The 14,742-nt window shown below is 47.9% G+C and overlaps 1 protein-coding gene across 1 annotated transcript; it reads left to right on the top strand.

Annotated features, from left to right (window-relative positions):
* Positions 1-620: 620 nt before the first annotated feature.
* On the top strand, positions 621-9,334 carry LOC135573870 (protocadherin Fat 3-like). The gene is made up of 2 exons (XM_065024052.1): positions 621-3,951; positions 9,258-9,334. The coding sequence occupies exons 1-2, from the start codon at positions 636-638 to the stop codon at positions 9,332-9,334; spliced, it is 3,393 nt and encodes a 1,130-aa protein (XP_064880124.1). The 5' UTR covers positions 621-635.
* Positions 9,335-14,742: the final 5,408 nt, after the last annotated feature.

Below are 14,742 nucleotides of genomic sequence, written 5' to 3'. Positions count from 1 at the left end.
ACACAACAGAAGGCCTAAAGAAACTAAACACAACAGAAGGCCTAAAGAAACTAAACACAACAGAAGGCCTATTTTACTCCCAGTTTGAGCCATATCTGGGTTGTTGCTTATGAAGATAGATTACATGTTTTCGAGACATACTGTTGCAGTTTTTCTTGTAGGTCAAGAATAGTATTATGATAGAGGGATCTGTTTCTAACTTCAGCTTTCCTGCAGTCTAATAGTGTTATGTTTTCTTTGGTATGTGTGTGTTTTTGTGATGCTGCACTCCTCCTTCCACTAGCCATGCAATTATTTTGTTCTTTGCTTCTAGAACTAAACCTCCTGGTTTTTCGGAAACGTGCAATTGAGTGTCCACATAGAGTCCACACATAATGATGTCATACCTCCTACGGTTGCATGGTTACTATGTATTCCGTCATCTCCTTCCCCCTCCCCCATCCACTCAATCTTCACAATCAAATGGATAATTTGAAGGCTGTTAGGCCTAGAGGTCAAAGGTCAAGTTGCAGGATATGTGGCATGTCTTTTGTGGTTGTAAATCCTTTTCCCCTTTGCCCCAGTCTCCCCCTGTCTCCCCCATGGCTAACGTCTCTCTCCTCTCTTTAGTTGCAGGATGGAAGAGTGATGATGGGATGGATGTGAATATGGGCCAGTGGGGCTACATAGGCATGCGTGCCCCTCTCGTCTGCCTGGCCCTGTTGCTGCTACTCTCCCAGCCGCACCACTGCTGCTGCCAGGACTCTCAGGGGCATCCCCAGGGCCCCGCCAACGGCCCTCACTTTCTCTTCACTCAGCCCGTCTACCATGCCACCGTCTACGAGAACTCCGCGGCGCGCACCTACGCCAACAGTAAAGTTAAAATGGGCATCCACTTGGACCAGCGCTCCTGGGAAATCCGCTACAGGATCACCTCTGGGGATGAAGAAGGCTTCTTTAAAGCAGAGGAGTACGTGCTGGGAGATTTCTGCTTCTTACGCATAAGGACTAAAGGTGGCAACGCAGCCATCTTGAATCGAGAAATCCAGGATAGCTACTTACTGACAGTGAAAGCCTCTGTCAAAGGGGAGGTTCTGGAGACCTGGACCAAAGTGACGGTCCAGGTCCTGGACATGAATGACCTTCGACCTTTATTCTCGCCCACCACATACTCAGTCACCATAGCAGAAAGTACCCCCCTCAGGACTAGCATAGCACAAGTTACAGCCACTGACGCTGACGTCGGCTCCAACGGGGAATTTTACTACTTCTTTAAGGAGAAAATGGAGCTGTTCGCCGTGCACCCAACTAGCGGTGTGGTCTCCCTCAGTGGGAAACTGAACATTGAGGAGCAGAACCGATACGACCTAGAAATCCAGGCAGTGGACCGCGGGATGAAGTTGTATGGCAATAACGGTGTGAGCAGTACGGCCAAGCTCTTTATGCATGTAGAGCGTGTCAACGAGCATGTGCCAGTCATGAATGTGGTCACCCATGTCCCCTCGTGGTTGGACAAGGACCCTGTGTATGCAGTGGTCACTGTGGAAGACCTGGACAAGGGGTTAAATGGAGAGATTGAGTCTTTGTCTATAGTGGCCGGAGACCCTGTGAAGCAGTTTACTCTGGAAAGGTCAGAGGGCGATGAGTTCGCTATCAAAGCATCTGACCAAGTGGACTGGGATAACTTCCCTTATGGATATAACCTCACACTTCAGGCCAAGGACAAGGGTGTCCCACAAAAGTTTTCTGCGGTCAGGGTTGTGCACATCATGGTGAAGAAACCACAGGCTGTGGAAGTGAAATTCAAACAGGAGTCGTACGAAATTAGTCTCTTTGAAATCTCACCCCCAGGCATGATCGTAGAGGTGGTGAAAATCACCCCTGAACCAGACGATGCTGAATATATCCTGACCCCCTCGGCAGACTCCTACTACTTCCGGATGAACACCTTAACAGGCGTGATCTCAACAACTCGCTGGTTCACGGAGGTCACCCAGGACGTGTTTGACCTCGAGGTGGTGGAGATGGACAGCGAGCTGAGGGTCAAAGTTCGGGTCTCCATCGAGGATGCCAACGACAACACCCCAACTTTCACTCAGTCTTCGTACGAGGTGTTTGTCAACGAGAGCGTTCCCATGGGATCGACCATTCTGACGGTGTCCGCTGTGGATGGTGATAGTGGGGAGAATGGATACATAACATACAGCATAGCCAGCCTTCAGCCCCTGCCCTTCAAAATCAACCAGTTCTCTGGAATCCTCACCACCACACAGGAGCTGGACTTTGAGTCCTCGTCTGAGAGCTATGTTTTTGTGGTCAGGGCCTCTGACTGGGGTTCCCCCTACAGACGAGAGAGTGAAGTCAACGTAACTGTCCATCTGGAGAATGTGAACGACAACCAACCCTTATTTGAGAAAGTGGCGTGCCAGGGAGTGGTATCTCGGGACTTCCCCACCGACGAGGTGATAACCACCATGTCTGCCATTGACATAGATGAGCTAGAGCTGGTGAAGTACAAGATCCTGGAAGGGAATGAGAGGGGATTCTTCGACCTGAACCCTGACTCAGGGGTCCTGACCCTACGGAGGTCCCTCTCCACTGCCAGTCCTAAAAATGGTATCTTCAGTTTGAAAATAACCGCCACAGATGGAGAGAACTTCTCCGATCCAATGTTCGTGAACATCTCTATTGTTCATGGGAAATCTCCGCCCAAGAACTTCAACTGTAGGGAGACCAGAGTCGCCCAAAAGCTAGCTGAGAAATTACTAAATAAGTCCAAAGCTAGAACCAAGCCCAAGATCGAGGAAGGATTCATTGACCTTTTCTCCGTCAACAGACAGACACCTCAGTTTGACAAGGCCTTTCCCGCAGACATATCAGTATGCGAGGACCTCAAGGTTGGGTCCAGTGTCTTCAAGGTCAACGCCTACGACGGCGACACAGGTTTTAACGGTCAGATTTTGTACGCCATCTCAGATGGAAACACAGACAGCTGTTTCACCATCGACATGGAGAGTGGGCTGATCAGTGTCTTCCTGCCCATGGACAGAGAGAAAAGAGACAGATACCTCCTCAACATCACTATCTACGACCTGGGCCTGCCACAGAAAACCGCTTGGCGTCTGCTCACCGTCTACATTGAAGATGCCAATGACAATACACCTCAATTCCTGCAGGAGGGAGGCTATAGAACCGTCATTCCCGAAAACATGGCCATCGGCACCGATGTCATTCAGGTTGAAGCCACTGACAAAGACCTGGGGCCTAATGGAGAAATTGTCTACTCTGTCCTGACCAGCACCACCCAGTTCGGCATCAACAGCTCTAACGGGATTGTGTATGTTGCCGGCCAGCTGGACAGGGAGTTTGTCTCCAACTTCAACTTGAAGATCGAGGCTCGTGACCGTGCAGAGAAAGGGAACCAGAAGTTTTCAGTCACCACTCTGAAGATCTCTCTAGAGGACGTTAATGACTGCCCCCCTGCATTCATCCCCAGTGTCTACAACACCCGGGCTCTGGAGGACCTGCCAGTGGGAACCGTGGTGGCCTGGCTTGAGACTCAGGACCCAGACCTTGGCCTGGGTGGCCAGGTTAGATACTCCCTGGCCAACGACTACAACGGGAAGTTTGAGGTGGACAAGGCCAGCGGGGCCATCCGACTGACCAAGGAACTGGACTACGAGACGCAACAGTTCTACAACCTCACGGTGAGAGCCAAGGATAAAGGGAGACCTGTCTCTCTGCTGTCTGTCACCTTCGTGGAACTAGAGGTGGTAGATGTAAACGAGAACCTTTACACTCCTTACTTCTCCCACTTCGCCCTCATGGGATCGGTGAAGGAGAGCGCCCGCATCGGGACCACCGTCCTCCAAGTCACGGCCCGGGATGACGACAATGGTAGAGATGGGGCAATCCAGTACTCTATCCGGGATGGGAGTGGACTGGGACGATTCGCCATCGACGAAGAGACGGGTAAGTGCAGATTGCCTGAAAAAAACCTGCTGTTACATGTAATATCGCTGTTTAGATTAGTCTTGGTAGTTGGTTTATTCCCTGGATTTATAGGCACTAACAATTGAACATAAAACAGATTACAAGCCTGCATTGTGTAGATTTGTTTAATTTAACATTGTGGTGAAGAGCTACAATATCCCCTTAAACTGACTAATCCTGTGTATGAGCCCTGTGTTTTTAATGATGCTGGACCTTATAAGTCCTGTCTCGCCTGTGTGTCTATATGTGTGTGTGTGTGTGTGTGTGTGTGTGTGTGTGTGTGTGTGTGTGTGTGTGTGTGTGTGTGTGTGTGTGTGTGTGTGTGTGTGTGTGTGTGTGTGTGTGTGAGACGGAGAGAGAGAGACATGCTCCGGAGGCCAGTCCAGCGGCTGACAAAAAAATCTAATTGTGGAGCGGCTGCCGTTTTTGTGGCTGGGGTGTTCTTAAGAAGGTTTAGAGCTGTGATTTATAAGCTTAGCTCCAGTCTGGGAGAGGGCCGTGTTGCCAGATTGAATTACAACTCCGCTATCTTTATTTACATTTAGTCTAGTTGTCATGTCATTTTTGCCTGACCCAGACATTTGGCATCTCTCTGCCTTCTCCACCTAATCCGCCCACCCCTCCTCTTCTACTCGTCTCCCACTCTTGGCTGGAGCTCCGGCCGACCAACTGGGAGGCTTGATGGGCCGTTTGTGACATTCTGCTCCAAGGTATTCTAGGATTTTCCTGATTCTATTTATTTAAAGGCGGCCCGTGCCCGGCCGTGTGGTCCTCCTGTCCACTGGCTAGACCGGGAGGGGCAGAGGAAATCGGTTAATTTCCTATCAGAAGGGAAAGGAGACTGCAGAGTGCAGAGAGGGAGGATTAGGGTTATTATGACATTAGTCCACGGTGTGTGATCTACCTCGTATCACCCCCCCCGAGACACACATACTATATAAATCCTCCATGAAACATGGACCAATAGTAGTTTCCACTTAAAATAGGAAGGGCTTGGATGAGGGGGAACATGGGAGAACAGGGGGGAGAAGTGGGAGAAGAAGTGAGAAATAGCTTTGAAACAGCATCACCTCCATGCCTGATGGAACGATAAATTATCTTGATGGTTTCAAATTGCCTTTAGATCCCCAGCAAATGGTGCTCTGGGTCCAAGTGATCCTTCATCCCACTCTACAATCATGCTGTAGAATGAGAATAAGATAACAGGAGAGAGCGAGAGAGAGAGAGAGAGAGAGAGAGACAGAGAGAGAGAGAAAGTGAGAGAGACAGAGAAAGAGACAATCCAACCGACTCCTCCTTTTGTTTGTCATGCAATTTTGCTGGAAACTGAGGAAGCCCCAAAGTGGTCCTCGAGCTCAGTTGTAGTCTATAGCCAAGGCTTGGTTGTCTTTTACATTTTTCATTTTGGTTTCAGGGAGGAGTAGCCTGGCTCAGCATGTTTAGCAGACTGACTCTTTTCTTCTGGGAAAAACTCATGAACTGTCATCCATTAAACTACTACTGTTCCTGCTCCATGCAACAATATTACTTTGAAGATAATGATAATAAATGCCTCAGCGTGCAACTGCCAGGTCATGTTTTGCAATTTCGTCTTGGATTAATTGCAGTCGGGGAATCGTCCCCAGACTTTTAAGATATATTCTTAGAGGTCATGTTTCAAATGAGCCCTTGAACATTTTGACAGACAGGAAATGCAGCCGCACTGCTTCACTCAAGCATTCACCAGGGGCCAGAAAGTCAAACTCTTAGCCCCAATCCATGTTAATCAGTCATAGGCCCCAGATGCAGAATGCTAGTTCCAAACTGTCAAATGACTCATCAGTGATGAAGAATGCAGAATACCAGCAGTATACCATCAGACAGTAGCAGTATACCATCAGACAGTAGCAGTATAGCTAGTTACAATATGGATCCACATTGCTACATAGAGCTATAAAAGCTTAATTTTTAGATGAAAAAGAGGCTCAGACACTCCCAGAGGCCCGTGTATGTTTCATGATCGATGTTCAAAGCTGAGTCAAAGGGGGCCAATGGATACCAGATCTCTCCTGTGATGGAGTGTTACTGTAGGCTCGACCTATATAATTACAGTAAGGATATCATGTCTTTGAAGAGAACTCCAGAATCCATTCCAGAATCCATAGAACTCATGTTGTTGATTTAAAAAGCGGATTGTGTTTTGCTCCCTCCTTTTTAGTTGCGTGTGAAGTCGGGATGCAACAGCCGAACTGAGCATCACAGTACGTTTACACAGCTGTTGAACTGTCACGTGTTCTCCCTCTCCGGCCTCTAGGTCAACAGCCTGCTCTTTATGGCGCACACCTGTCACCATCGTTCCTTCCCTATTGCCTCCGGTTCCTTCCCTATACCTGCCTTCCCTATATGCGGTTCCTTCATCAGACTCAGCTGGACTCCATCACTTCCCTGATTACCTTCCCTATGTATGCCACTCCCTTTGGTTCCTTCCCTATGTATGCCACTCCCTTTGGTTCCTTTCCTATATATGTCACTCCCTTTGGTTCCTTCCCTATGTATGCCACTCCCTTTGGTTCCTTCCCTATGTATGCCACTCCCTTTGGTTCCTTCCCTATATATGTCACTCCCTTTGGTTCCTTCCCTATGTATGCCACTCCCTTTGGTTCCTTCCTATATATGCCCCTCCCTTTGGTTCCTTCCCTATGTATGCCACTCCCTTTGGTTCCTTCCCTATGTATGCCACTCCCTTTGGTTCCTTCCCTATGTATGCCACTCCCTTTGGTTCCTTCCCTATGTATGCCACTCCCTTTGGTTCCTTCCCTATGTATGCCACTCCCTTTGGTTCCTTCCCTATGTATGCCACTCCCTTTGGTTCCTTCCCTATATATGCCACTCCCTTTGGTTCCTTCCCTATGTATGCCACTCCCTTTGGTTCCTTCCCTATGTATGCCACTCCCTTTGGTTCCTTCCCTATGTATGCCACTCCCTTTGGTTCCTTTGGTTCCTTCCTTCCCTATGTATGCCATGCCTTCCCTCCTCCACTTTGGTTCCTTCCCCACTATGTATGCCACTCCCTTTTCCTTCCTATGGTTCCTTCCCCCTTTGGTTCCTATGTATGCCACTCCCTTTGGTTCCTTCCCTATATATGCCCCTCCCTTTGGTTCCTTCCTATGTTCCTTCCCTGTATATATGCCACTCCCTTTGGTTCCTTCCCTATATATGCCACTCCCTTTGGTTCCTTCCCTATATGCCACGCCACTCCCTTTGGTTCCTTCCCTATATATGCCACTCCCTTTGGTTCCTTCCCTATGTATGCCACTCCCTTTGGTTCCTTCCCTATGTATGCCACTCCCTTTGGTTCCTTCCCTATGTATGCCACTCCCTTTGGTTCCTTCCCTATGTATGCCACTCCCTTTGGTTCCTTCCCTATGTTCCTTCCTATGCCACTCCCTTTGGTTCCTTCCCTATATATGCCCCTCCCTTTGGTACCTTCCTATGTATGCCACTCCCTTTGGTATTCCCTATGTATGCCACTCCTTTGGTTCCTTCCCTACTCCCTTTGGTTCCTTCCCTATGTATGCCACTCCCCTTGGTTTCTTCCCTATATATGCCACTCCCTTTGGTTCCTTCCCTATGTATGCCACTCCCTTTGGTTCCTTCCCTATATATGCCACTCCCTTTGGTTCCTTCCCTATATATGCCACTCCCTTTGGTTCCTTCCCTATATATGCCACTCCCTTTTGTTCCTTCCCCAGGCGTTATTGTTTCTGTTCCTGTGTTATGTCTGTGTGTTGTTCGTGTTTCTTGTTTTGTATTATGTTCCGTTTATTTTATTAAAACACTCCCTGAACTTGCTTCCCGACTCTCAGCGCACATCGTTACATGGACGTCGTTTTGTGCTTGGACTGGAAGAGAAGATGTGACAGTCAGTGGACTGCAGGTTGAAACAAACCACCTGGGAAACCCATAGGGGGAGGGCAATTCCACAGTAACGGAATTACGCTTTGATTCAGTTTTTTCACTTTAAAATGCAGAAGGTCTACTTTGAACAATTTCCATTGAAATATGTACAAAAACTAATTTAGTGGAAGAACTGTGTAAATGCCAACTTTGGTAACGGAATTACGGTATAATCTCCCTCAGGTTTTTATGTGACCACATTTTCCAAAAACTCGGTTAAATATCTTCTCTGAATTAACATTCACAGATGTCCGAAGAAAGAATGGGGTGTCAGCTATGACATGGCACATTGAGTAAAATGTTGTATTTTTGCTTATTGAAGTGGATTTAACACCATTAATCGTATTACGGTAACAGAATTACATCATGGGTCCCTGAGCTGTACTACACATAAATGCATTATTATGGATATGAGTTCCTTGGTCGCCATGGCGCCATAAGGTCGCCTAGGCAGACAGCTTTTTATGTTTTTTGATAACATTTTTTTCTGTTTATATCCGTTTTATTTTGCTAGCTTAATAAGTACTGAGTGTACAAAACATTATGAACACCTGCTCTTTCCATTACATATACTGACCAGGTGAATCCAGGTGAACGCTATGATCCCTTATTGATGTCACCTGTTAAATCCACTTCAATCAGTGTAGATGAAGGGGAGGAGACAGGTTAAAGAAGGATTTTAAAGCTTTGAGACAATTGAGACATGGATTTTGTATGTGTGTCATTCAGAGGGTGAATGGGCAAGACAAAGTATTTAAGTGCCTTTGAATGGGGTATGGTAGGTGTCAGGCGCACCGGTTTCTGTCCAGAACTGCTAGGCTGCTAGGTTTTCATGCTCAACAGTTTCCCGTGTGTATCAAGAATGGTCCACCACCCAAAGGACATCCAGCCTGCTTGACACAACTATGGGAAGCATTGGAGTCAACATGGGCCAGCATCCCTGTAGAACGCTTTCGACACCTTGTAGAGTCCTTGCCACGATGAATTGAGGCTGTCCTGAGGGAAAACGAGGGGGTGCAACTAAATATTAGGATGGCGTAGTTTTGTCAAGATAACCCATAGGCTGGCTAGCTAGCTTTTGTTTTTATTTGAAACTGGAGATGGCACTGGCTTGGACATTAAAGTGTTTTTTGTAGTTTTGAGTGGATTTCTCAGTTCAAGTTTGGACTATCCCAATAATTGATGTGTAGTAAGTCTCCGGCGCTTTATCGAAATCTAACAGATGTCGGCTTCACACAGATGGGCGCTACATGTTGTCTGAGGAGAATCTACCCACAGAGTCTGCAGAACAGCTGGGGATGGCACAAAAGCTGGTCCTCTGATGTGACCCCTGATTCCCCTTACTCAAGTCTTCTTCAGGGCGTCAGAGGACCTGAGAACAGCGTGGCGGAGGAGAGTGCTGAAGGTGGAGAGTGATGGCTCTTGACTGACTTTCAGGGGAGTGTAGTATACTTGGCCTACATGCAGCCCACCGTAGTTCTACTGTATTGTATTGTACTGTACTCTGCTGAGCTCTACTCACTGTGCTGTACTGTACTGTGCTATTCAATCTTGTGAAACATACAGTATGTCTGTAATAGGTTCAGATTTGGTCCAGTCTAGTCTGTCTGTGGACGTTAACAATAACATCAAGGCTAGGGTGGACTGGAAAAAAAGAGAGGGGGCTCATGGGTAGGTGTCAGTAAGAGATGGGAGAGGTGACATTAACTGGAGTGGGAGTGGGAGAGAGAGAGGGGGGCGAGAGAAAGAGAGGGGGTGAGAGAGAGAGGGGGAGCGAGAGGGAGAGAGAGAGGGGGAGAGAGAGTGGAGGAGAGGGAGAGAGGGGGAGAGTGGAGGAGAGGGAGAGAGAGAGAGTGGGGAGAGGGAGAGAGAGAGAGAGGGGGAGAGGGAGAGAGAGAGAGGGGGACAGAGGGGGGAGAGGGAGAGGGAGAGAGGGAGGACAGGGAGAGAGATAGAGGGGGAGAGGGAGAGAGAGAGGGAAGAGAGGGAGCGAGAGAGGGGGAGAGGGAGAGTGGAGGAGAGGGAGAGAGAGAGGTGGGGGAGAGGGAGAGAGTGGAGGACAGGGAGAGAGAGAGAGGGGGAGAGGGAGAGAGAGAGTGGAGGAGAGGGAGAGAGAGGGGGAGAGGGAGAGGAGAGGGAGGAGAGGGAGAGAGAGAGGTGGGGGAGAGGGAAAGAGTGGAGGAGAGGGAGAGAGAGAGAGAGAGAGAGGGGAGAGAGGGGGAGAGGGAGAGAGAGAGAGAGGGGAGAGGGAGAGAGAGAGAGAGAGAGAGAGGGGGAGAGGGACAGAGAGAGTGGAGGAGAGGGAGAGAGAGGGGGAGAGGGAGAGTGGAGGAGAGGGAGAGAGAGAGGTGGGGGAGAGGGAGAGAGTGGAGGAGAGGGAGAGAGAGAGAGGGGGGAGAGGGAGAGAGGCGGGGGAGAGGGAGATAGAGAGAGGGAGGGGGTGAGCAGAGGGAGAGAGAAGGGTTGTCCAGACTCAGACTGTTTTAACACTTGGTTTGGCCACGAGACAACAGAAAGAGAAAGAAAACAGATGAGCTGAACATAACAGTATGCCAGTAGAAAGGAGGACAGTTGACCAAACTGTGGTTTGTGACTATAATTTGAAGCCAATTCCGTTGCCGTAATTACGTTACAACTGGGTATTTACGTCAACATTACGGTGTTTTGATGTATTTCTAATACTTTTTCCAACACCCTTTCTATCGGTTTATCCAGAAATCAAAGCCATTATTTATGCATCATTTTGAAGATGGAAAATAGTTGAAAAATGTATCTATACCTTCATTTCCCCAAAATATAGAAACTTTAATTTCACACCAAATTTAATATGCTCTTTTGAACTTCAGATTTGCTCATTGGTTCTTTTCGTTGGAAATGCCTGGGAACACTTTGGTTAGACTCTCACTCTAGGGTTGAGGGTTCAGAGTTAATAGAGGGGTCAGATCCCTGTCATCACCAGATGAAGAGGTTATTTTCATCCCTCTCATGAAGACATATCGGTCCTGTTGTGTTGTAGACCTCTTGTTAGCTAGGGAACCTGGATTTGTGACACTTAATCAAATACGCACACACACACACACACACACACACACACACACACACACACACACACACACACACACACACACACACACACACACACACACACACACACACACACACACACACACACACACACACACTAGCATTCTCACCCCACTTGCTTGTCCCTTGTTGATGACTGGGATCAGAGCAGAGAGGTGAATTTATAGCCCTTGTTAGCCGAGTGTTGGCAAGACCCATAAATCAACTAGGGGCTGCAGCAGTACAACGCCACAAACCAATTACAGCTTAAAGAGCATTATTCAGGTCCACACACACACACACACACACACACACACACACACACACATACTACACACACACACACACACACACACACACACACACACACACACACACACACACACACTACACACACACATACCACACACACACACACACACACACACACACTGCACACACACACACACACACAACACACACACTACACACAACACACACACACACAAACTACACACACAACACACACACATACTGCACACACACACACATACTACACCCACACACACACATACTACACACACACACATACTACACACACACACACACACACACACACACACACATATTACACACACACAACACACACACGCACTACACACACACACTCACATACTACACACACACCACAAACATACTACACACACACACAACACACACACGCAAGACACACACGCCTGGGCAATAAATTACAATGTCTGTACTGTGAGACGCCCAAGACAGCGCTACAGGGAGACAGGACGGACAGCTGATTGTCCTCGCAATGGCAGACCACGTGTAACAACACCTGCACAGGATCGGTACATCCGAACATCACACCTGCGAGACAGGTACAAGACGGCAACCACAACTGCCCGAGTTACATCAGGAACACACATTCCCTCCATCAGTGCTCAGACTGTCTGCAATAGGCTGAGAGAGGCTGGACTGAGGCCTTGTATGCCTGTTGTAAGGCAGGTCCTCACCAGACTTCACCGGCAGCAACTTCACCTATGGGCACAAACGCACCATCGTTGGACCAGACAGGACTGGCAAAATGTGCTCTAAACTGATGAGTTTAAACTTGTCTCACCAGGGGTGATTGTCGGATTCACATCTATCATCGAAGGAATGAGCGTTACACCGAGGCCTGTGCTCTGGAATGGGATCGATTTGGAGGTGGAGGGTCCGACATGGTCTGGGGTGGTATGTCACAGCATCATCGGACTGAGCTTGTTGTCATTGCAAGCAATCTCAGCTGTGCTTTACAGTGAAGACATCCTCCTCCCTCATGTGGTACTCTTCCTGCAGGCTCATCCTGACATAACCCTCCAGCATAACAATGCCACCAGCCATACTGATCGTTCTGTGTGTGATTTCTTGCAAGACAGGAATGTCAGTGTTCTGCCATGGCCAGGCAAGAGCCCCGATCTAAATCCCATTGAGCATGTCTGGGACCTGTTGGATCGGAGGGTGAAGGCTAGGGCCATTCCCCCCATAAATGTCCGGGAACTTGCAGGTGACTTGGTGGAAGAGTGGGGTAACATCTCACAGCAAGAACTGGCAAATCTGGTGCAGTCCATGAGGAGGAGATGCACTGCAGTACTTAATGCAGCTGGTGGACACACCAGATACTGACTGTTACTTTTGATTTTGACACCTCATTTGTTAAGGGACACATTATTCCATTTCTGTTAGTCACATGTCTGTGGAACTTGTTCAGATTATGTCTGTTGTTGAATCTTGTTATGTTCATACAAATATTTACACATGTTAAGTTTGCTGAAAATAAATGTAGTTGACAGTGAGAGGACGTTTCTTTTTTTGCTACACACACACGCACATACTACACACACACACACACACACACACACACACATACTATACGTTCACACACACCAAAAACATCTACCCTTCTATTTACATATTCCTTTATTGCCATTTTACATATTCATTAATTACACAGCTTTATGAAACAGCTTTTAAATGACTCCACTCTGAGTAATTATATAGTGTTGAGTAGAGAAGCAGCAGTGATCTATGTTAATGAATTCAGAGAGAATGGAGTCTGTGTTGGATTAGTCCGTTCTGAAGGACCCACATGGCACATGTACTAAAGCATCTCTCTCTCCAGCCTAGTTAGCATGGTTGTCTCTTCTGTGTGTGTGTTTGTGTGCCTGTGTAGCCTATACACTATGTATCTCTGTGTGTGTGTGTGTGTGTGTGTGTGTGTGTGTGTGTGTGTGTGTGTGTGTGTGTGTGTGTGCGTGCGTGCGCCTGTGTAGCCTATATAGTGAGGACCAACATAATGGTTTGGGCCCCAACATAATGGTTTGAGCCCCAACATAATGGTTTGAGCCCTAACATAATGGCCCGAGCCCCAACATAATAGCCCGAGCCCCAACATAATGGCCCGAGCCCCAACATAATGGCCCGAGCCCCAACATAATGGTATGAGTCCCAACATAATGGCGTGAGCCCCAACATAATGGTATGAGTCCCAACATAATGGTATGAGCCCCAACATAATGGCGTGAGCCCCAACATAATGGTGTGAGTCCCAACATAATGGCCCGAGCCCCAACATAATGGCATGAGTCCCAACATAATGGTTTGAGCCCCAACATAATGGTTTGAGCCCCAACATAATGGCCCGAGCCCCAACATAATGGTATGAGTCCCAACATAATGGTTTGAGCCCCAACATAATGGTGTGAGTCCCAACATAATGGTTCGATCCCCAACATAATGGCGTGAGCCCCAACATAATGGTATGAGTCCCAACATAATGGTATGAGTCCCAACATAATGGCGTGAGCCCCAACATAATGGTATGAGTCCCAACATAATGGTATGAGCACCAACATAATGGCGTGAGCCCCAACATAATGGTATGAGTCCCAACATAATGGTATGAGCCCCAACATAATGGCCCGAGCTCCAACATAATGGCCCGAGCCCCAACATAATGGTATGAGTCCCAACATAATGGCATGAGTCCCAACATAATGGCGTGAGCCCCAACATAATGGTATGAGTCCCAACATAATGGTATGAGCCCCAACATAATGGCGTGAGCCCCAACATAATGGTGTGAGTCCCAACATAATGGCCCGAGCCCCAACAAATGGCATGAGTCCCAACATAATGGTTTGAGCCCCAACATAATGGTTTGAGCCCCAACATAATGGCCCGAGCCCCAACATAATGGCGTGAGCCCCAACATAATGGTGTGAGCCCCAACATAATGGTGTGAGTCCCAACATAATGGTTCGATCCCCAACATAATGGTGTGAGTCCCAACATAATGGTATGAGTCCCAACATAATGGTGTGAGTCCCAACATAATGGTGTGAGCCCCACCATAATGGTATGAGTCCCAACATAATGGTGTGAGCCCCAACATAATGGTATGAGTCCCAACATAATGGTGTGAGTCCCAACATAATGGTGTGAGCCCCACCATAATGGTATGAGTCCCAACATAATGGTGTGAGCCCCAACATAATGGTATGAGTCCCAACATAATGGTGTGAGTCCCAACATAATGGTGTGAGCCCCACCATAATGGTATGAGTCCCAACATAATGGTGTGAGTCCCAACATAATGGTGTGAGCCCCACCATAATGGTATGAGTCCCAACATAATGGTGTGAGTCCCAACATAATGGTGTGAGTCCCAACATAATGGTGTGAGTCCCAACATAATGGCGTAAGCCCCAACATAATGGTGTGAGTCCCAACATAATGGTG

Source organism: Oncorhynchus nerka, linkage group LG11 (genome assembly GCF_034236695.1).
Source record: "Oncorhynchus nerka isolate Pitt River linkage group LG11, Oner_Uvic_2.0, whole genome shotgun sequence".
In the NCBI taxonomy this organism is placed as follows: Eukaryota; Metazoa; Chordata; class Actinopteri; order Salmoniformes; family Salmonidae; genus Oncorhynchus; species Oncorhynchus nerka.
Note: the sequence above shows the minus strand (reverse complement) of the source record. Positions and strands in the feature narration are given on the sequence as shown.

Bases quoted from the DNA above. Each gene is read 5' to 3' on its own strand.
- LOC135573870 (XM_065024052.1), top strand. From the start codon at position 636: ATGGATGTGAATATGGGCCAGTGGGGCTACATAGGCATGCGTGCCCCT. The intron at 3,952-9,257 runs GTAAGTGCAGAT...CCCTTACTCAAG, and splicing joins CGCCATCGACGAAGAGACGG to TCTTCTTCAGGGCGTCAGAG.